This window comes from Penicillium oxalicum, chromosome III (genome assembly GCF_001723175.1).
Source record: "Penicillium oxalicum strain HP7-1 chromosome III, whole genome shotgun sequence".
NCBI classification, from domain to species: Eukaryota; Fungi; Ascomycota; class Eurotiomycetes; order Eurotiales; family Aspergillaceae; genus Penicillium; species Penicillium oxalicum.
Window position 1 is genome coordinate 2,292,659 of NC_064652.1, and position 21,967 is coordinate 2,314,625.

Genomic DNA, 21,967 nt, shown 5'->3' on the forward strand with positions numbered 1-21,967 from the left:
AAAGCTTGTCTCGAGATTCCGACGAGAAAAACTGGTATCTAAATCAGAAGAGAGGTGAGGATAATACGTAAGAAGACAAGGAAATACAAGAAGTGAAAATCTTTTCTCAAGTTGTCAAACGAACGAACTAACACAGGCCAAGCTCCAATACCTCCTGTACCAGCATCTCCTCTTCTCGATCGATCAGTCCAAACACCTTGATGAACGTATTCTTCAATTGCTGTGCCACTGCATCCGTGACCACATCTGGGTCATATCCGAGAATTACCTTCACACTATCTCGATGCACCTCACAGTTCACGTATAGCGCCTGTGGGGAGTCGTAGTCCGGGGGAAGGGAACAGCGCCAATTTTGAAACATGGACGGCATCAGATCTGGCAGATACGCCTGCACGTTGAAGATTGTCCAGCATCGACACGCGGCTGCGGTTTCTGAGCTGAGTTCTGCCAGCTTGTACCACCCTAGATTCTGGAATGGTAACTCGTCTAGCGCCTGAGCCTGAACAGCGGCCAGGGACTCGGAAATACTCCGGGAGGGCTGTAGAAGAATACGCCTTGGTAGAGGCATCACGGCAGCGCAGACCATGTCAGCCATGCCAGGCACAGGGGCACCCCGGCGGCTGTGCGAAGCAGCAAACACTATATCCGTACCCTTGCTCCCCTTGCTCCAGAGCGCAAGAACGAGTGCCATTGTCAAAGAGGCCTTATTTTCAACGGTATACATGCTGTTACTTCGCACGTCAGTTCTTCGAGGAATTGAAAAAGCGGGCAGCCATTTGCGGGCCAGCAAGGCGTGGTCCTGTGTAGGGAGCGGTGCGGGTAAGGGTAAAGGCTGATAGCCAGCGAAGGTACGTCGCCAGTAATCTTCTGTCTCCTGATTGACTGCTGCGAGCCATTGAAGATACTGGCCATGATCACTGGGGAGCAAAATTTCGGAGTTGTAAGCTCGTTCAAGCTGCTGGAAAAGTGCAAGAAGCCCGTGGTCGTCGTACAAGGTATGGTGAATGAGGAGAGTGAGGGAGTGAGAGTGGGTTTGGCCATCGGTCGTTCGAGCCACAGTCAGTCGCACTAGGGGCTTCTGCAACCCCCAGAGATCCTCAATTTCTCCGTCAAGAGGGCGGTTGGGCTGTAATCTCAAGGGCGAGCCATTCTTCATCACCACCTGGTAGCCCTGGCCCTCAACAACCAGAAATTGCGACCTTAAGATTGGGTTGGCCCGGAGAACGGCGCTCCACGCCATCGCTAACCGCTCCACGTCGATTTCAGGACCCAGCATCGTATCGATTCGAGAGGTCAAATTATAGCTGGAAGTGGCCTCGATATCCGTGCACGCGGCGAACATGTCATCCGCAGGGAAGATGTCTTCGACAGTGGCGGGTCCATCCGGATGATACGCAGCCATGATCATTTGCGTAAGGCGATTGCGTTTCTTGGCATCATCCCCCAGCCACTGAAAGGGACGGCAGTGGTGATGGTTTAATGAATCTGGAAGTTTAGATTCCGTTGCCACGTCCGCCAGCGCAGTGAGGGTTCGGCGTTGAAATATATCCTTCACCGTGAAGAAGACGTCTTCTTTCAGGGCAGTGCTGACCAGTTGCATGGCCGAGAGAGAATTGCCCCCGATCTGAAACCAGTCATCCTGGCGACCAATGCTTTCTGGGTCAACACGAAGGATTTTCGCCCACAAACGACGTATTGACGTTTCCATCGCCGTCTGCGGGGCCTCCACGCTATCCATGCAATTAGAGGCTTGGAGAGACTTCCATTCATTAGGCGATAACGTGGCGATTCGTTCTCGCAGGGCCCGACGGTTGACCTTGCCAGTCGAAGTCAAAGGCACTGCAGCCAGACGCACGCAGAACTCTGGCACCATGTACAAGGGAAGTTTGACCGCAAGAGCGCGGAGTAGATCCTCAGTCCATGACCGCATCTCTGCCGAGGGAGCACAAAACTCGGGTGTCAAAGGGGCATGGGGTGACTGGGACGATGAGGCGCAGTGTACAAAGACCACCAACTGGGGTGAGATATTCTGACGCCTCACTACCTCCGCAAGAACAGTGCAGCTCTGGCCGTACTGAGACAGATATGCGCGTACATGGCTCTCTACCTCCGCGAGCTCGACTCGCTGGCCGCGTATCTTCACCTGCGTGTCGATACGACCAGAATATTCGAGAGATCCGTCACGATTATAGCGGACCAGATCCCCCGTACGGTACATCCGACTCTCACTAGCCGCACCCCCTTGTAGCCGCCGATGCAGCCATCGAGGGCTCGAAATAAAGGCTGCCGCCGTGAGGTCTGGTCTGTTCAAGTAACCTAGGCTGAGTGCCGGGCTCTCCACCAGCAACTCGCCTACCGTACCTATAGGGAGCAACACATGATAATCCTCTGGATCGACGACCCAGCAGTTTGCGGCCGGAGCCCGACCGATATTGGTTGCAATAGTGCCGCATGCCCCCAGCTCGGGGTTGACAGTTGTGCCGGCGGCTACTTCTGCTGGTCCGTACAAGCCCCGAACGGCTCGAACCGGCGGGGAGGCAGTCAGCCATCGGGTGAAGTCCTCGGCCAGGATCGCCTCCCCTCCGAGCACTAGAGTTTCCAGACACGGCAGATCTTTGGGGTCGAGCACACGCGCGATGGACGGGGTCAAAAAAATCCAGTTTGCACGCAGTGTGTGGATTGTGCGCCCGAGGTGATTCTGGCGCTCCGCTTCAGACGGGATGCATATGCATCCGCCAGCTAGGAGAGTTAGGAGGTGATCAGAGACGCTAACGTCGAAGGCGTATGAAGCAAACTGGAAGACTCTCGATGCCGAGGTCAACGCCAGTGGGGATATCAGCCCTTGCGCACTCGTGGCATATGCGGCATGGGACACTACCACTCCTTTGGGAGTACCGGTGGAGCCGGAGGTGAAGACCACATACAGGGGATGGGATGGGGTGATTTCCGAGCCAGGCCCTAAGGATAATGTGGAGAAGGAGGATAAGGAACTTTCGGTGTGGTCCAAAGTACCCTCCACAAGCAGGACTTGGCGAGCCAGCCCGTCCACCGTCTGGATAGAGAATTTGTCGGTCAAGATGACAGTGGCTCGGAGATCCTCGGTGATGAGCCGCAGTCGCTCCCGGGGGTGACTGGGGTCGAGCAGCACAAAGGCGGCGCCTGCTTTGATGATGGCTAGAATGGCCACTGGGGCCCAGCAAGACTTTGCAAGACAGATGGGAACGAAACTACCAGGTGTGACTCCTCGGGCGGCGATCGTGCGGGCGAGGAGAGTGGACCTTGCTTCCAATTCTGCATAGGTCAAGTCGCCATCCCATCCGCAGACGGCAGGTGCATCAGGGCACGCTTGGGCCTGGTTCTGAATGAGATGATGGATGCATTGCTCGGTGATCGGGGGACACTGGCCGCCGCTATTCCACTGGCTCAGCCGGACTCGATCGTCCGGGGAGAGGGCTTCGGTGCCTTCAGCCGTGAAGATTTCTTCAATGGCCATGGTTTCTGCAAGTAAGTCTTTAGGGTGATTCTGGTTATCAGTAAGGGTAAGTGTTAAGAAGTGACCTTTTGGATGTGAGTTGTAATTGTTCTGCAACATATATGCCTGCAGAGCAACATTGCGGTGTACATTCCAACCACGTCAATTGAACATAGTTGCATGTAGCTCGTAGCTGGGGGAGCTGATCTGAGTGCGTGCATATGGTTAAGGCCACTCGGTAACACCGTATGCGAGGAGTTTGTGTACTTCCATACAACCGCAATCTGCAGGTAGCTGTAGTGGTATGCCGGTCCGCTATCTGACACATTGATGGGCATCCAATGTCTTTCTGCAAGGGGGCTGAGAGGCTCAAGGCAGAGAATGATGAAGTTGATGACCATTTTATCGCAATGATCCCACATTACCCATTCACCATTCGGATCAGATTGTCCAAACTCGAGGTCGAGAGTCTCAATGCCTTCCAACGAGAGCCTGCAGAGTGGTCTTCCTACCCTGCCAGAGGTTGACCTCAAATCTCCCGCCTCGATAGATTCCTTAGTTCAGGATGTGGTTCGCGGGCTGAAAGAGTCTGGGGCCTGTATCATTCGGAATCTGCTCGATCGCGAGCAAGTCGGCCATATCATGCAAGACATGAAACAGTTCCTCAAGACCCGCCCCGATTGTCCATGTGAGTTTGGAGTGTTTTGTGCCTCAAAACCCCCGATGGTTGCAATGGATTGACTGGTACCTGCGCAAAAAAACACTAGTCTTTGCTCAGGAGGTGAAAGTCGTGGGAGGATTGGCCGGTAAATCCCCAACCTTTGCCACCCACGTCGCTTGCAACGAAGTGTGGCAGAAAGTTCTGACTCACTTCCTCCGCCATCCCTATGGACCATATTGGGTGAGTCGCCTGTGGAATGCCTAGATAGCGTGTTTCCACATGGAATGATGTCAGCCAGACGCTGATCGAGACACTGAGCTCTAGAGTGGCGGGAAACAATATGTTTCCTACAGCGGAGTCCAATTGGGATCTTCAGCCGGCCTCCAGCTGGACCCCGGCGCGAAAGCCCAGGATCTTCACCGGGACGATACCGCACATCGGACCTGGAATGGCGAGGCGAGCGAGTATCAGATCGGACGGGATTCCTGCCTCACCTCGTTGACGGCCTGTACGGCGACGACTAGTATCAACGGTGCGACACGCGTCGTGCCTGGTAGCCACCTGTGGGATTACAACCGACCGCCGCCACCCGAAGGGCAAGGTGCTGTGGATGCTCTGCTTCAGCCGGGCGATTCTCTGTTTATTTTGGGAAGTGTGTTGCACGGACACGGCGAGAACAGCAGCGTCGATGAAGAGCGCATGGTGCTCGGATGTGGCGCCTGCTGTGACTTTTTACGCCAGGAGGAGAACCAGTATTTGGCACATGACAGGGAGGCTCTCCAGCAACTTCCTTCCCATGTCCAGCGATTCATCGGATACAGCACTTTCGAGCCCGCAGGTGGTACTGCTAACTGGAAGGATCCCTGGCAATTGCTCAATCCGAACAAAGAGTATGAGCCCATGCCCATGAATACGGTTGAGTTTACCCCGGAGCGGAAGGAAAAGGCAGTGTGATGCGTAGAATTGATGGAAGCACTTGTGGCGGATGTGATGGGGGATGATAAAGTCCCGCAGAATGCGTCATTTCTCTTGATCCGACAAAGTGGAAGTACAGGGAGAAGATATGTTTACATAAAAAGATGTCTTCTTGGACGGTGAAATAGGTGATGACCTTCAGAAGAGGAAAATATATCTATGTATGCCCAATCTGATTCAATGAGAGTAGAAATGACGAAAGATTTGTTCGGAGGTAACATTTCTTTTTGAAGAGCTCGGATAAGCCACCACCAATGACAGGTTTGTTGCTGCCGATTGAATGACGAAGAGGATACGGCTCAATGACATCTGAGACTACCAAGTTGTATTGCAGGTCATCGGAAAAGAGGCACTCCAGCAACTGATGGTTCTTTGTTTTTTTGGGTGGATTGTGTAGAAGAATTGACGAATGAAATCAATGCATTGCCCTCTACGCTAAACGTGATTCCTCTGTGTCCGGTATTCGAGGCATGATAGTAGTAGTGAGGCGTTATGATGACCCGTCCAGGTTGGCCACCATGATGCTTTTGGATAGGTGGAAGTGACAGGGAGATTGGTTATTTGATTAACGGTCCAGCTGCAATCCCTGGAGCTGTTCCTCGAATCTTCTCATCGCCTGCCGATGCATGATGCTCTGAACTATCCAGTCCCCTTTGGGGTCGCGCCCCACCACCACAATGCCAGTGAACTTCATCGGCTGACCGTCGGACATCAAGATGTTGGGAATGATCGATTCTGCACATCCAGTAACTGCAACGCGGTTCCTTTCTAAAACCATATCCACGGCACCCGAGAAATCGACGTCAAAGTAACCCGCCTTGTGCCAGTTCGTATAGAAAATGCTCTTCATCGATGCGCTACCCACGAGAGGTACACGACCGGTCTCCCCTATCATCTTAGCCAGGGCTTCTATATGGTCTGGCTCACGCTGTATCAGAATCGCGCGACGGATCTCGCCCGCCAAGATGCTAATCCCGTCGCTGGCAAGAGAGAGACCGACAGAGGCGGTAGCATATAGCGGAAGAGCTGCATTCCCCAGAAAGAATATTTTGGGGCCGGACCCGAAGTATTTCTGCAGGCGCCTTCTCACATCGATTGTGCCAATGATGCCGATCTTGCGACGAGGCGAGACTCGGTGAGCTTGAAGCGCCATTCGTGTCCACCATGCAAGAAGCACATCGCCTTCACTCAGAAACAGCTCATCTTTCGTTGTCTGCGCGCTTGGAGCATCTTTACCAGTAGCAGCTCTGCTAACGCTGGTGTTGGTGAGTTGTTCAATTGCCTCCTCGCGAATCTGTGTCAAATAAGCTTGGGGGATTACCGTCAGGCGCTGTTCAAATCTATACCAGATCAGACCGATGAGAAAGCGCAAGCCAAAAATTAGAGCACTCCATGCCGACAAAGTTTGGCCCCAAAACCCAAAGTCAGCCGCCGAGCCGTGATCTCCGAGCGTTGCCAGGGGATCTATCTTGGAGCCTTGAAAGTCCGGCACTTGATCGTGGCATTTGTTGAGTATCGCCGTCCAGCCCTTGAGCAACAGAGCCAAGCCTTGTGCATCCATCAAGACGTGAGGATACGAGACCGTGAGCAGTGTATGACTCGTAAAAGTGACCACGTGAGCAGACAACAATGGACGATCAGAATAGAGCCAGTCATTCAAGGTGCGTGGAGTTCCCTCAGGCATAACTAGAGGTAGACATTCCCAAGTGCAGCCACGAGCCAGAGTTGGGCGAACAGTCTCTGCTGCTGGGTAGGAAGGCGCACAAGGGTGTTCTGCTAGAGGACCGGAGTGGTGAACACTGGAGAAATGAAATGCTGGTCGATGTTCATCAAAGTGGCTCGGAATATGATACTCGAGCTGACCCTTTGCCTATTTGGTTGTCACTCAAACATCAATTGGGGTCCAATGTTGTGCAGAGTCTAAGATACAACGTACATTTCTGCGGATTCGCGCACCAATCTTGCGCCAGTCTCCGGTCCTCACGAGGATATTCAGTGCATTATACAAAGCAATCGGATCAAGCACTGCATTGAATTGGAAGGTAATGACTGGCACGGTATGTGCTTCATCACTCAAGTAGTCCCAGCGATGAACTGGGATGATGGTATCGCTTGTGATGGTCACGGGAGGCTGCCGTTGGGACCGAAATAGCCAAGGAAAGACCATTTGGGAGAGAGTAATACAGCTAATTGATGCAATATCCTAGTACCGATGCTGGAAAAGTCGCATTTAAGACCTGGCAATATTGAAAATCATGAATTGGCTGAATTTGAGCGGGAGGAAGCGATCATGAATAGATGGTAGGTTCCTCACCGATGATCGTAGCCTGCGTACACCTTGCATGTAGCATTGCATTCACAGGGGGAGCACTGCAGCACAGTCCTTCAAGGTATGACGAGTCAATTATCAGCTAAGCCCTCCCTGCTATTCTTCGAATGCGAATTCAGTGGGTGTGCTTGCTACAGAGTTGGGCACGTCAACGAGACCAGCCTTCTGGTTGCTTCCCATGCGTGCGGAGGAGCACAACCGACCAGGGCCGTTTGCCAACAAACCACTGCAACCATTGTTTCTTCTGCTCGTGTCTCATATCTCGAGCAACGATGCCAGTGAAGCAGCGGATCACCATTATTGGTGCCACAGGCCAGTTCCCACCTTCTTTTATCTCTTTAAGAACAAAGGGAGCTAACATAATCCAGGCCAGCAAGGAAGCTCCGTCGCATATTCTCTACTCCAAAATCCCGACTTCCGGGTCAGATGCATCACTCGTGATGCTCAGTCAGAAGTTGCCAGAGCTTTTCAGAGCCTCGGAGCGGAGGTTCTGGAGGCAGATGCTGGAGTATTTGAGGGCATGAAGATTGCCCTACATGAAACTTGGGGCCTTTTTGTCAACCTTCCCACTGAAGTTAGTTAAAATAGCGATATTATCCCCGAGGGCCCAAAATGATTCAACTGACGCTTTACAGTTCTTTCCTGATGCTGTGGCTATAGCATTAGGAACGAACATCATCAGGGCGGCCGAAGCAGTCGGCGTGAAACATGTTGTCTTCAGCTCGGCTCCTCACGCCAGCAAATTAACAAACGGACGGGTTTGTTTCAATTCTCTCGATGGTGAGGTCTTCCGAGCAAGCCTTGTTGGCAAACATCCCGTAGTCTACAGGCTCTAACGACTGCGAACAGTCAAAGCCGAAATTGAGGAGATTGCCCAAGCTTCACCTCTTTTCAAAACCTTCACCCCTGTCATGGTGGGCTGGTATCTGGAGAACATTGGAGAGACATTCGCAGATCTATACGGAGGTTTTCCAGTCCGAAAAGACGCCGAGGGGATAACGGAATGTCGCCTGCCATTATGGGGTGGGAACGAAGAGATGCCGTGGATCAGCGTCAAAGATGACTTTGGAGATTTAGTGCATGGGGTTTTCCTCAACCCTCTTCGCTGGAATCGACGAGTGATTCAATGTCAGGCTGAATTGATGTCGGCAGGCGACATGACCACCACTTTCAGTGCTGGTGAGTTTATCCATCGTCTTCCTCCTTACCTTTGATATAATTGCTTCTTGTTTGATGGAAGCAACATATGAACTTGATTGGTAACGCAAGATTCCGGGGTGGGTAGTGACTGGACAGAAAACTCGCTACGCCCCGTGCATTGATATGGCGGACCTCAAGCCGGGAATGTTTGAAGGCATTCAAAAGATGTTTCAGTACACGCAGCTTCGTGAGGGGGAGTATTACCCCAACGGACCGTCCGAGGTGCAGACCGCCGCGCACCTGAAAAGGGTTGCTGCCAGAGCAAAGAAGGGACATGCCAGAGAAACATTGTTGACCGTCAGGGAATACTTCGAGCGCGAATGGACATCTCATTAACGGCGACGATACATATGGAACTAGGTTCTGTTTCTGCACACCGGTCATAAGCCTGCATAGATACTATGGCCCTCGAGCCTTATTTCTGACTGCTTTCCTCCTCCAACCACGGATAATCAGCCGATGAGTGGTAGTAAATGCTCAGATACACCCCGGTCTTCTCCGTATAGGCAAAAGAGATCCACGAAGTTAGGCGAGCAGTCGTATTCAAATCGCGTTCAGGACTTCAAAAGAAAAGAGTTAGTTGATTTCCAATCAGCCATGAAGCTCCCGCGCTCAAAGTAGATAAGATGAGAAGTCAAGACCTACAAGTACTCGCGTACGGTCTGCTCATAGTCAGTTCCGTACTTCTCCAGCCCAATCTTGGTCAAGAATTGCGCCACGCCCTGGACCACGTCCAAATCACTCTCTCCATGAATAGGAAAGTAGAACTTGGTTACAGGAGCTGGCTCTCCCACCTTCATCTCGTAGTTCCACACCATGGGAGTTGGGGTCGAGTCTTTGCCATCATCAAAGCCACCGGTGAAGGCGCGGTGGCCTTCAGAAAGCTTTACCAGCTGCCAGAGCTCCTTCAAATACCGAAGCCCGGTTCCCACATTTGGTGACTGTGCACGACCACCCAAGGTCCAGATCTCCTCGATCTTGGACCAAACAACTTCGTTGTGCGAGCTATAGAGCTTCAACCGCGAGGTGTAAGAGTCCACGCAGTCAAAGGACCAAAAGGCAAATTGACTATACCCGTTGGTCTCCTCAAGATACGCGTTCACCATGTCAAAGGACGGAAACGCACCCATCTGGTCCTTGAGGGGTTGAATTGAGTTAGTGAGGAGCTGACCAAACCCTTGGCCCGATGCGTGGCATTTCAGTGCCGGAAAGGTATACCCTTTGACAGCAATTGTCTCCTTTTTGAGATCGAATCCAAATGCTGCCTGGGAAGTCAGAGCACTCCCTTCCATCGCGATCTTTTGACCGCCGCCGTCACTTTTGGAGTTCAGGGCCAGTTGTGCTTTCTCGGCCGCATTGACCGTCTGAGTCTCCAGAAAATGCCGAAAAAGAGCATCATCAAAGCCCGGGAGGTGCAGCTGCTTTAGACAATCGAGCAGGCAGCCAATGGGCTCTTGATTAAAAGGGTCCTCAGATCTGCCAGATGGCGCGGCGACAGGCTCAAAGCCAATTCTCACCACCGGTTCAATGTTGCCAAGTTGCTGGTAGTTGACGCTGAACTCCAGAGGCAGACCACTGCGAGTGATTGCACTTCGGAAATGGTGGGGGTAGGGCCCCAGTAAAGGCAAGAGGACCTCGACGTAGAAAGTCATGGCCTCGAACTGCCGGGCGAGGCTGTATCCGGCCGAGGCCAAGATCTTGCCCAGTAGCGGGCCGGTCTTCTCCCACCAAGTTTTCTGATGCTCATCTTGAAAGATTCGATAGCGGGTGAGAGTCGTATAGGGAGTTTGCTCGCCGCTCGATCCTTTGGCCGGGATCGGGGTCGATCCTTTCGCCACGACTGGGACGGAAGGTACAATTCCAATGGTTTCAACTGTCATCGTCGATCAATCCTCTACCGATGAGTTACAGTGGATGTAGATTATCTCAATTGTCCGAGAAGAGCCTCTGTGAAATGAAGGACAGTCAAAGGCAAGTGCGCTGTTTCGGTGACGATCGCTCGAGCATATAAGGGTGTTGACGTATCGTCTCAAAAAATCACACTGTTATTTCCACTCTGCCTCGCCCTCTCTGCGATGTCTGTGCAAAGAGTCTGCAGGTAGCGGTAATCACTCACAGCAGAGGTACTGGAGGCGCTGATCTGCGGAGATGGGACACGTAGCCATGCTTGCATCACACTTCAAGCAGAGATTTTTACGTGCATATGACATGTACACCGATGGAGAGGTGTGTCCAGATGGCGTGTCAATGACAATCAACAGTCAATGTTCTGCTCCAGGCTCTCTGCATATTCATTCTGAATGTGTCTTGTTTAGAATCACGACCTAGAAAGCGACAGGCTATATTAATTACATCGTTATCGCCCATCATTGCATAAGCTTTTCGCCATACCGAACTCTTATCCGACATTAGAAGATGACAAACGACAAAAAGCTTATCACCGTTTTCGGCGGTACTGGTGAGACAAATAGTCCCTTCTTGATTTCATACCAAGCAGGGAATCAAGCCTAACCACAAAATTCTCATCTAGGTAACCAGGGAAGTGCGGTTGTGCGCTCCCTTGTATCACACAAGAACAGGGCCTTTCAAGTTCGCGTGATTACACGCGATCCTACTTCCCCCAAAGCGAAAGCGATCAGCCAACTTGGAGTAGAGCTGGTCAAGGCCGACGGATGGGATCGAGGCCAGACCACGACTGCTTTTAAAGGAAGCTGGGGTGCATTCATCAATACGAACTCGGACGGACCGGTAATACTTCCACACACACACACACACACACACTCTCTCTCTCTCTCTCTCTCTCTCTCTCTCTCTCTCTCTCTCTCTCTCTCTCTGTGTGACTCTTGCCGATCTGGTGTTTTGCTGATTGAATCTAGACCGGGGAGGACACATTGGAGGAACCAAACGCTTATGATCTCGATGTGGCAATTCTCGACGCGGCCGAAGCAGCCGGAGTGAAACATGTGGTGTACAGCTCTGCGGCAAATATTCATCGCGCAACTAAGGGTCGCATTCACATATCCGGATTTGATTGTTAGTCCAGGTCATCGTCATTTCACTAATCCTGTCCTTCCCTGTGGATAATACACAGGAGATGAAGGAGAGCTAATGAAAATTACCCGTGCTTCTAGGTAAATCATTAGCTGAGGAATACGCTTTGCGGGAGAAGAAATTCACCACATTCACACCAGTGCTTCCTGGGTCCTTTATGGAATGTTGGGGCGAGGAGTCTTTCTGTCGGGTCTGGGGAGGGTTCCCTTGGTACAGCGAGGACACGAATCAAACAGTTGTCCTGGCAGTTCCTCCTTACGGGGGAGACGGCCGCATGCCCTGGGTCAGTTTGAATGATGACTTTGGGGACATCGTTCATGGGATCTTCTTGGATCCTCAAGAGACCCATGGAAAACACGTTCAAGCCATCAGCCAGATGATTCAATTTCAGGATCTGGCGGCGGAATATTCCGAGGGTACGTAGAGCATACCACCTCTTCTGTTCTTTTGAGCCTATACAAAACACTGAAAATCCACAATAGCGACTGGAGTGCCCGTTCAATATCGGCCGTTGAAGTCGTGGCGGAATGTGCCGGATGACGGAAGCCATCTGGCGCACGAGTCCCGCATCATGTTCTTCTACATGAATTTCTGCGGTGGCCGATGGTACGCTGAGCATGAGAGCGACATCACCGCGTCTCAGAAGTACAAAAAACGGGCGCTGGAAGCGCAGGGACGATCAGACGGCGAGCTGGTTAACTTCAAAACGTGGTTTGCGCGTGAAGCTGAAAATCGGCACTAAATCATGTATTCGGCTGCTCGTGGACATTAGGTGGTTGTATCGGGTCCATGTCATGGCTTTTTGATGTGTGCGCTGGGACTAGAGGAGATCACTACATTAAATCACTTTTTCATTTAAGCTAAGAACATGCCACCATTTGTCTCCAAGACACTCCCTGAGTTGTACGCGTCCTTCATCAAATACAGATAAGCCTGCGCGACATTCTCGGGGCTACCCGCGTTGCCCACCAGGGACTTGTCTCTCGCCATCTGGACCGCGATGTCGTACCCTGCGCCCAGGATATCCTTCACCACCTCGGTAAGGACTGCTCCCGGCGCGACCACGTTGACTCTGATCGGCTTCAGGTCAATTGCTAGTCCCTTGGCCATGGATTCAACAGCACCGCAGTAGGCTGCGATTGCTGTCCATCCAGGATCGGGCTTACGGGCATGCGCCCCGCTTGTGAGAGTGAGCGAGTTGGCCGCCGACCCCTTCATGAAGCGCGACAGGTGCTTTGCGACAATCAATGGCGCTAGAAAGCGGATTGTGCCAGTGCGCTGGAAGCTCTCAACTGTGATATCCGCCAGGGAAGGAGGCGGTGGTGTCATGTCTGCGGCCGTGATGACCACATGGTTGAGGCCATCATCGCTGGCTGCAACCTTCAAGACTTGTTGAATGTTGGTGTCAAGCTGACTGGCGTCCGCCAGATCACAGGTCAGTCCTTGGAGAGCCTCCTCTGATTCTGTCTCCAGTGGGTAGGACGCTTTGAGAGCAGTCATCGCCTTTTCGAGCTTCGTGGGGTTGGAACCGACAATGGTGACCAGGGCGCGATGCTCCAGCGCAGCTTCGGCGACCGCATACCCGATACCCGAAGTGCCACCGATGATGAGAATGCGTTGTCCGCACAACTGACGGACATATTTGGGGCTTTGGGTGTTCATTCTGTCTTGTGAATGAAGAGTAGTTTGGGAGCGACCGAGACGGAGCTCAATAGAGGGGGCATTATGCCTTTCGGCGAGGGCAGCGGCACCTCGTATCTGCTGTATCGAGGTGTGCTTCTCGGTTGTGTCGTTTTGTCGCTCGATCAACTGAATTTGTCACCGCCATTCAGTCGAGATGTAAAAATCCGGGCTAGATCGTGCATGCATGTATGCACCTGCAAGTGTCATGCGTGTCTGCAAGGGGAACTCAAAAATAAATAAAAAAATACACGGCTGCCGAAACAATAAGGATTGTCTTTTCTTTCGTGGCTGCGCGGGACACGCAAGACCTGTGAAACCGAACCAAGTCACCTTGTGGAAACATGGCTTTTGATGTTGTACCACCTTGGCGGCATATGACTCCACTGACGACAAGTGTCTTGACGCGACATGCTCTGATTCTTGAAATGACCATCGGAGGGCCCTTCTCTATGATAGACAGATCACTTTTTTACGTGTAAAATTTACACTATCTATGCAATGCAGCTACTTGGGACCTAAATTTGCGTACGGTGACCAAAGTGGCCTGCATATTCAAGATTTGTACCTGACCTGCTTGCTTGACCTCCCAAATTTCTGAAGAGTTGCGCCGTTAGGAGTTGACAGACCGATACTTTGTCTCCAACCTCACCTCAACATTGTCAGTCAGAGGCACTTTCATGAGCTTGTCATTGGAGAGCTTGGATCCCCTGCTTTCCTCATCCACAATGCGAAAGAGGCCATCAGACGGAATGTTGGTCGGGATGAACTCCTTGCCCGTAAGGATAGCGTTAGCTGCCGTGTCGAAATCCTCGTATGTCGACGCTCGGCAGTCATGCGCAAAGATCCAAGTTGGACGCGCCACCATGGTAGGGATCTCCTCTTTCGACTCGGCATTCCAGTCGGCTTTGTGCAAAGTCTGCAGGAGCTTTAGTCCACCGTCTTGAATGAGACTGACGCGTTGATGCCGAAGCTTCTCCGTAACGAGCAGCCCCAGCGGGATGCGCGATTTTCCCGCCAGTTTGAGGCAGATGGCGACCACGGCGGCGTCCTCCAGAGCTTGATTCGCGCCCTGACCGGTCGTCGGCAGGAAAGGGTGAGCTGCGTCCCCGATGAGGATTGTTCGACCCTGCAATGACGTCCAACGAGGAAGTGGATCGGCCGCCAGGACGAGGTGGTCGAAGCATTTTCCATGAGGAGTTTTCTGGATGATCGCTTCCAGTTTCGCCTTACATGGCCAGTGTTGGATGTACTCCAACGCCTTTGAGGCGTCGGAGACCTGAAGCCACGGCTCCGAAACATCGTGTAAGCTCTGTCATGCTGCATCAGCCATAGCTATGGGCCCAACCCGACTGAAAATCGGATGGTTGAGGGGGATACCCTCGAGAGTACTGACCTTGTGCATGCATCCCCAGTACACATCCTTCCCATGTCGACCCGTTCCCATCAACACGGTGATATCCTTACCAATGAAGTGATTCAATTGGTCATGAGTTTCTGTCCCTTCTAGAAGCCACTGTGCCTCCGGACAATCTTGTAAGAGGCTGGCGGGAAATCCGCATCGGAAAATGGCACTGCCAGTTTTGCGGAGATGTGTTTTCTCATGACCTCCCAACACGACAGCCCGCGCCTTGCTATGGATTCCATCGCTGGCAATCACACAGTCCGCAGCCAGTCGTTCATGGCCCTCATGGCTCTCAATCATGACTCCGGCCTGAGACTCCTCCTCCCAGTAATCCTTGACTGTAATGCCGAATCGTAGGTCAATCGTCAACCTCTGGGCGTAGCGGTGGAGCGCTCCCACTGTGTCAGATCGGTTGATTACCCATCCTTCCCCAAGGCGGAAGCCATCCATCTCCTTCTTCTCTTTGACTGTACCGGTCTCATCATAGACGGTGATGGATTCAATGTCACATCGTACTGCGTCCAGTTCTCGCGCGACGGATCCATTGTCCCATTGCTGAATGACCCGTGCGCCATTCCGGCCAATACTGAAAATATCCCCTACCGAGTACGAAGTCAGTGAAGAGCTTGAAAGAATGAGGGAATAGAGACCGCGCCGCGTTTCGTACCAGGATGAGTGGGCTGGGGCGCTTTCTCGAGTCCGATGACCGTATGTCCTTGGAGATGGCATTCAATGGCCGCACTCAGCCCAGCCATACCGAGGCCAACGATGATGACCTTGATACCACTCGACTTGGCCATAGCACCTCCACCATCAGCCTCTGATGATTGAATTGTCATCTTTCTGACTAATGGGATTTGTTTTCTAAAAGGCGGGGATGCGGGTTTTGATTCTCGATTCAAGGTCCAGCGAGGTCTGGGAATTTAATGCTCATTTGTCTTTCATATCTCAACCCTACCCGCAGCATGTCCAGCCTTAATATATGCCACTCTCTGTACTAACTTTTCATATCAATAGATCTCATGTAGGAATTAACTCCAATAATGGTAGGTATGTGGCAATCTTGTTCCCCGCCGTGGCGAGCGTATGCCCGATGCCAGCAACTCTTGCTCATTTTGTCATCCGCCGTCCAACTCTCACCGCTCCGTCTGCTAAGCTGGTCTCACTCTGCATCGGAGCAGCTCATGCATGAGTATTGGACCGACAAGGCCTTGTATAAGATCACAGCGGATGAATTCTTGCGGGTGGAAGGCTCACGATATCTCAATTTCCCAGCTGTTCGTTGCTGGAACTCAGTCAAGTCAAATCCGAAGACTCTTCGCATACGGAGAACATCCTCAATTTCACTACACTGTATGATAACAAGCCACAAAAGATCATGACCGTCGGGCGCAGAGTCATCTCGGTCGTGGGCGCCACAGGAGCCCAAGGGGGCTCGGTGGCTCGCTCTTTGCTACAGAACCCCGACTTTCAAGTCCGCTGTCTCACGCGCGATGTGAGTTCCCCCAAGGCCTCTGAGCTTCGCGCACTAGGGGCCGAGATAATGCAAATGGATGGTTCAAATGAGGAACAAACCAAACAAGCCATTGTGGGAAGCTGGGGAATTTTCATCAACAATGGTTACATGCACTCGGTACGTGTGGGCTTCACTCGCCGATTTGTCTCGTGAGAAACTCAGTCCAAGTCATGCAGGCAACCGTCCGCAGTGGAAGATACGAGCTTGATTTTGGCAATTGTATTCTTCGTAGTGCCGCAGCCATGGGTATCCAGCATGTCGTCTTCAGCTCTCAGCCTTCTGCTGGTGAGCTCACAAACGGAGCAATTCGAACCCCAATATTAGACGGTAAGGTACCAGATCTTCCATGAGAGCTGCTTGCACGGAGATTAATTGCTCCAAATCTCTGTTTCTCTACAGTCAAAGCATATGGCGAGTCCTGGGGCCGCGCCAATTCGGTCTTCACCACTTTCACTCCTATCATGTCGTCCTGGTACATGGAAGATTTCTTAATGCCCTCCTTCTATCAGGGATTTGGCGGATTCCCCTTCAATCCAGATGACGAGGGATATCTGACATTTCAGTCTCCACTTATCGGTGGCCGTGAGGATGTGCCTTGGATCAGTATGGAGGACGATTTTGGGGATTTGGTTCATGGTATTTTCTTGAATCCAATGCGGTGGAATCGCCGCACAGTGCAGGCGGTTGGTGACATTGTGCCTTTCGACCAAATTGTCGAAATATTCACCCAGAGTCGGTTTGATTCTTTACCCCTCTGCTTTCTCTTCCACTGCAGAAAGTGCTTTGAAGAGACCCTCTACAGATGCCTAACAATCTCACTCCAACCTAGTCACCGGCAAAAAAGCCCGGTTCATCGGATATGAAGACCCCGCCGACTTTCCGGCCTTTGGCAAGCCAGAGCTGCAGGAGTCCAAAGATGTCTTCTCTTTTTACCGTCTGCGCGAAGGCGAGATCTTTGGGAATGGGATCACCGAATCGCGCACCGCGGCTGATCTGAAGCGGGCGGCATTCGAGGCCAAGGGTCGAAGGATTCAGGGTCGGGACCGACTCACCACCTGTGCTGAATGGTTTGCCAGGACCTTTGATTCTACGTCAGGAAAAGTCATAAATCAGTAGATGATTACTTTCAGTCCGCAAACTGTCTTTGAAAAGAATTACCCTGGCCATGCGATAATAACTTGGCGAAAACTTAGGGTCAGCTTATCAAACTCAACCATCAGTCAACAGAGCCCCTCTGTGCACTCTCTTCCGGTTTGATCATCGCTAAAAGCCCAGCGCTATGAAATATTGACCTGTGTCAGTCTTTTGCGCCCCGGCAGTCAAGAACCTGGATGCAATTTAGCATTTTTCTATCCACGGCGTGGGTCATTCGCGACCTTTGGAAGTCAATACTCACTGGCGTAGATACAAAAGTAAGCAGTGATCAAGCGGCACCAATTGCTCCCTCGATGCTGTCAATGATTCACACGCATCTCTCCCGATTTCCGGATAGCCAGACTCTAGTGCAGATGTACGAACGGGGGTTGTTCTCGCACAGTGGTGTACGCTTTGATCGCCAGAGTGGGAAACAGAATTAAAGTGAATTCTCCACTATCACTCCTGTAACGCCCGTTCACGTATAAAGCATGCATTGGAACTTCCATCATATCCTTTGATCCAAGGCGACACATCTACTGTCGATTCATTGCCGTCCTAGCGACGGCCAGGTGCAAGACTCGCCGACTTCGGCCCCACCAGCTGCAGCTCGTCAAGCAGCCTCGCTAGAGAAGTGAATCAAGAATCTGGTTCTGCTGGCTTGGGCCAGATGCAGGACTAACCATGCATCAGGACTGCCATACGTGCCGCTTTTTGGGTGCTCTTGACCACTATGCCAAGGCTGCTCACCTTATGAATACAACGGCCCCGACCGTGGAAGTATCACTCGCGTTGCCGACGCCCTGAGTGGATTTATTTCTTATTTCGTGATTTCCTCTAGTTGCTCGTTCGAGTGCTGAAGCTTGGCTTTTCCCAATGACCAGACTACTGAGGGGACGAGAAGGCGGCCTCAGCCTCGTCAACAAGCTGCAAATGTCTGATTTGATCACGACCCGGTCGTGCTCTGACCGGCCGTTGCCAATCAACAGCAAGATATGTATCGTCGGTGCTGGAATCTCGGGTCTTTATATTGCTCTCATTCTCCAATCTCTCAATCTTCCCAATCTCTCGATTGATATCCTGGAAGCCGACCATAGGGTGGGTGGGCGTGTATACACCCACCGATTCTCGGACGAGCCGTATGACTACTATGACGTGGGGGCGATGCGATTTCCTCGTCTGCCTCCAATGGACCGTGTCTTCGATCTCTTTCATCGCGTGCAGGTACCTCTCGAGCCATATCGCATGAACGGTCCCAATTGCCGCCTGCTGCGTAATGGTCGGGTGATTGTCGGTCAAGGACTATCCGATCTCTTGGATCCCCATGGGGTCGGACGGTGCAGTGGGGGAAGCGTCCCCGACGAGATAGTGCCCCAGGTGGATGCAATTCTCCGACAAGCATTTGAGCCATTCAAAAACGCGCTTCAACGGGACCTGGTGACGGGGTTCCGTCGACTGATGGAGGTGGATGATTTGACCGCGCGAGAATACCTTCGCCGTGGGCAGGACGGCGGGGGCCCCAAGTTCGACTTTGCCACCATCCAGTGGATGGAGACCAGCAGCACTGCGACAGGTCATTTTGACCAGGCATTGACGGAATGTGTGCTTGACTCTTTCGCCTTTGATTCTTCACCAGGCCAGGTGGAATGGATGCAAGTGACAGGAGGCACGTCGCGGGTCGTTGAGCGCATGTGTCAGCTCCTCGGTGACCAGGAGGACCGATGCCATCTCGAGGTACGAAAACGAGTGGTCCGTATTGCGATGGACAACTCCCACGACAGTGACGATAATTTATCTGTCCAATGTGCTGGCGAAGCGGAGGCACGCTCGGGCTACCTGACCGTGTTCAACACCACTCCGTTGGGCTGCTTGCAGCGCATCGAGACCACCTCATTGCACCTGCACCCCATGCAGAAAGAGGCGATCCGGTGTCTGCGTTCCGAGAACTCCACCAAGGTGGCGCTGAAGTTCTCGTATCCCTGGTGGCTTGTGGACTGTGGAATCTCTCACGGTGGCTGTTCCTCCTCCGATCTGCCCTCGCGAGTGTGCATCTATCCGTCCTCTGCCCCAGCGGACAAGCCGGCGGTTCTACTTGCCTCGTATACTTGGGGCCAGGATGCAAGTCGTATGGGAGCGCTGGTCCAGCCCACCGGTGGTGATCAGCGGAAAGGAGAAGAGGAGCTTGTCGAGTGTGTGTTGCGAGACCTCGCCATCCTCCATCAACCGCATGTCTCGTACGAAAAACTCCGGGCGGCTTACATGGATCATCACGCATTTTGCTGGGGGAACAGCCCCTTCGCGTCGGGAGCCTTTGCCCTCTTTGGAGCGGGTCAGTTCTCACAGCTGTATCCGTATTTAAGTCATCCAGCTGCGGATGGCAAGTTTCACATCGTGGGTGAAGCGTCCAGTATCCATCATGGGTGGGTCGTGGGGGCACTCAACAGCGCCTACATAGCAGTGTATCGGTTTCTGGTCCGATTCAACCAGTGGCAGGCAATTCAAGTATTGGAGCGAGACTGGGGGACAGTAGACGAGATGAAGCTCGCAGAGGGGACTTCAAGTCAGGCCAGCACCGTCAAAGCAAGACTCTAGATCAATGCCTTGGATGTCTGCTTCGTCTTCTCATCCAACCGGATGTTGTGTCTTTTGGTTCTCCCCCCTCCCAATGGCTCTATAAACAACACCACATATGAGACGTGATCACCCCCAATCGATAATGAGTCGTCAAGTCGCGGTGCAAGTGGAGGTGTCTGGTAGGTTCAAAATGTGTAGGATCCGCATGCTGGTGAATCTAGAACAGACCTTCACCTGTTGATAACATAACCTACAATTTCACCGACAAAACCTTCGCTGGCCAGTGGGCAGAAGAACCGAGATTTGTCATTCTCACGACAATACATTCTATTGTCGGCAAAAAAAAGAGAAATACATTTATAGATCCGGCTCAGGCCATCCATCCACAAAGTCCACTTTCTCATCGACCTCCGTCTTATTCATCCCCTCCTCCCCGAGAATGACACGCAGCGGGTCCTTCTTATTCACCCAGCCGCAAAACGGCTTGGCCGTCGAATAACCCATGAACCGTAACAGCCAGGGAGGCAATTTCTTCACCTCCTCCGGGTCATACGCCAAAAACTGATTCTCAAGCTGCCGGCAATGCGCCCGCGTCGCGAAGCACGCCGTGACAAATCGCCCGACGGCGGTGCTATTGGTCCCGCCCCCGTGAATCACGCTGGTCAGCATGAACAGACTATCTCCGGGGCCGAGCTCCGCGTCGAGGATACGAGGGTCGTCTTTTGCTGGAAAGGGCTGGGCGTAGTCCCACAGATGAGAGCCGGGCAACACGCGCGTGGCCCCGTTCGCACGGGTGGTACGGGTTAAAGCAGTCATGAAGACGATCCCCGTGTCGCGACCTTGCTGGTAGGCGGATGCCGCGGGTTGAAAATTGAGATGGTCGGCATCGTCGCGGTGGAGGAGTTGAGCAGGACCGCCCGGGGGGATATAAAATGCATTCGTGCAGTCCAGTTGGGGCTCGCAGTTGTAGCTGACGGAGTAGCCAGTCGTGACCTGTCAGGCAAGTGGAAGCTGTGAGCCATCAAGGAGCCTCCCAGAGTGAAACATGTAGCTTGTTGTTTCAGGTCGACTTACGGGGCACGGTCCAAATCGTGTCGTGAGGAAGTGGTGATTAACCTTGTGGAATATTTCGTGGGCCAAGACCGTGGTTGCGTACGTGGGAGATTTGGTAAGGAGAGCTGTGAGGAAGGCCGTCCCCTCGGTCTTGCCTATCAGATCATGGGGTTAATTGAACGGTTCCTCATCTCCCTTGATCTCATAGATATGTGCGGGACAGGAATGAGCATATGCTGCTATCTTGTACTCGACGTACCCCAATAGTCGCCCGTGCCGGCGATATACGGCGTCAGTTCGGCCGTGACTGCGTCGACGATATCCTGCGTGTACATGCCCCGGATGATGCATACCCCGGTTTTTTCAATGCCATCAATGATCTCCGCAAGCACATTATCTTGTTGATCGAGGCTGACCGGGAATCTGACTTCTGGGAGGCAGCCGCTGCCGGTCGAGGAGACAGGAGGAGGGAATTGGGCGCTGGTGACAGTCATACTATGGACTTTGGTATGGATGGAGTTTGACGGGATTTCTTTTAGGGAGTCGAACAGTCTGGGCCAAACTCATTGGCAAGAATCAAACCTACACGGCGTTTAGCTTATATGTTACACGACGATATGTAGGGAGACGTATCAGGTATTCAGTAGAGGAGGAGAGGAGAGAAAACAAAAAGCTCAAAAAACCGAGGGCAACGCAGGGGAGAGCTCCGATAGGCGACTGTAGAGACCAGACCAAGCCTTAATCCACAAACATAGGCGGCATCTGAGGGATATGAAGGGAATTTTCCAATCATTTGTCAGGGAGATCCTGAATTAAACTGCAAGTTGGATGCATGCGTGTACTTTGGGAGAGTTGTATGTAACAAGCTGCTGTGGGTAAAACCTTTGATTGTGTCAGGTTTCTGGCTGGTGCGGTGT

General features: G+C 52.4%; 10 protein-coding genes across 10 annotated transcripts; 5 read left to right on the forward strand and 5 right to left on the reverse strand.

Annotated features, from left to right (window-relative positions):
* Nucleotides 1-127: 127 nt before the first annotated feature.
* Nucleotides 128-3,493, reverse strand: POX_c04236 (uncharacterized protein; the record flags this gene model as incomplete). The annotated part of the gene is made up of 1 exon (XM_050113119.1): nt 128-3,493. The coding sequence occupies one exon, from the start codon at nt 3,491-3,493 to the stop codon at nt 128-130; it is 3,366 nt and encodes a 1,121-aa protein (XP_049970675.1).
* A 453-nt stretch (nt 3,494-3,946) lies between these two features.
* Nucleotides 3,947-5,087, forward strand: POX_c04237 (uncharacterized protein; the record flags this gene model as incomplete). The annotated part of the gene is made up of 3 exons (XM_050113120.1): nt 3,947-4,160; nt 4,240-4,373; nt 4,458-5,087. The coding sequence occupies 3 exons, from the start codon at nt 3,947-3,949 to the stop codon at nt 5,085-5,087; spliced, it is 978 nt and encodes a 325-aa protein (XP_049970676.1).
* A 586-nt stretch (nt 5,088-5,673) lies between these two features.
* Nucleotides 5,674-7,275, reverse strand: POX_c04238 (uncharacterized protein; the record flags this gene model as incomplete). The annotated part of the gene is made up of 2 exons (XM_050113121.1): nt 5,674-6,978; nt 7,045-7,275. 2 exons carry the CDS (start codon nt 7,273-7,275, stop codon nt 5,674-5,676), a joined length of 1,536 nt encoding a protein of 511 aa, XP_049970677.1.
* A 434-nt stretch (nt 7,276-7,709) lies between these two features.
* Nucleotides 7,710-8,973, forward strand: POX_c04239 (NmrA-like family domain-containing oxidoreductase himF; the record flags this gene model as incomplete). Its single annotated transcript, XM_050113122.1, has 5 exons — nt 7,710-7,740; nt 7,806-8,011; nt 8,073-8,217; nt 8,287-8,616; nt 8,723-8,973. 5 exons carry the CDS (start codon nt 7,710-7,712, stop codon nt 8,971-8,973), a joined length of 963 nt encoding a protein of 320 aa, XP_049970678.1.
* A 305-nt stretch (nt 8,974-9,278) lies between these two features.
* On the reverse strand, nt 9,279-10,517 carry POX_c04240 (Brevianamide F reverse prenyltransferase; the record flags this gene model as incomplete). The annotated part of the gene is made up of 1 exon (XM_050113123.1): nt 9,279-10,517. The coding sequence occupies one exon, from the start codon at nt 10,515-10,517 to the stop codon at nt 9,279-9,281; it is 1,239 nt and encodes a 412-aa protein (XP_049970679.1).
* Nucleotides 10,518-11,052: 535 nt separating this feature from the next.
* On the forward strand, nt 11,053-12,430 carry POX_c04241 (uncharacterized protein; the record flags this gene model as incomplete). The annotated part of the gene is made up of 5 exons (XM_050113124.1): nt 11,053-11,095; nt 11,168-11,385; nt 11,514-11,670; nt 11,769-12,104; nt 12,171-12,430. The coding sequence occupies 5 exons, from the start codon at nt 11,053-11,055 to the stop codon at nt 12,428-12,430; spliced, it is 1,014 nt and encodes a 337-aa protein (XP_049970680.1).
* A 113-nt stretch (nt 12,431-12,543) lies between these two features.
* POX_c04242 (FAD-dependent monooxygenase roqM) lies at nt 12,544-15,612 on the reverse strand (the record flags this gene model as incomplete). The annotated part of the gene is made up of 4 exons (XM_050113125.1): nt 12,544-13,497; nt 14,021-14,680; nt 14,765-15,372; nt 15,441-15,612. 4 exons carry the CDS (start codon nt 15,610-15,612, stop codon nt 12,544-12,546), a joined length of 2,394 nt encoding a protein of 797 aa, XP_049970681.1.
* A 539-nt stretch (nt 15,613-16,151) lies between these two features.
* POX_c04243 (NmrA-like family domain-containing oxidoreductase himF) lies at nt 16,152-17,405 on the forward strand (the record flags this gene model as incomplete). Its single annotated transcript, XM_050113126.1, has 4 exons — nt 16,152-16,406; nt 16,466-16,616; nt 16,689-17,021; nt 17,119-17,405. The coding sequence occupies 4 exons, from the start codon at nt 16,152-16,154 to the stop codon at nt 17,403-17,405; spliced, it is 1,026 nt and encodes a 341-aa protein (XP_049970682.1).
* A 951-nt stretch (nt 17,406-18,356) lies between these two features.
* POX_c04244 (uncharacterized protein) lies at nt 18,357-20,015 on the forward strand (the record flags this gene model as incomplete). The annotated part of the gene is made up of 1 exon (XM_050113127.1): nt 18,357-20,015. One exon carries the CDS (start codon nt 18,357-18,359, stop codon nt 20,013-20,015), a length of 1,659 nt encoding a protein of 552 aa, XP_049970683.1.
* Nucleotides 20,016-20,354: 339 nt separating this feature from the next.
* On the reverse strand, nt 20,355-21,544 carry POX_c04245 (Dioxygenase cnsJ; the record flags this gene model as incomplete). The annotated part of the gene is made up of 3 exons (XM_050113128.1): nt 20,355-20,990; nt 21,072-21,205; nt 21,310-21,544. 3 exons carry the CDS (start codon nt 21,542-21,544, stop codon nt 20,355-20,357), a joined length of 1,005 nt encoding a protein of 334 aa, XP_049970684.1.
* Nucleotides 21,545-21,967: the final 423 nt, after the last annotated feature.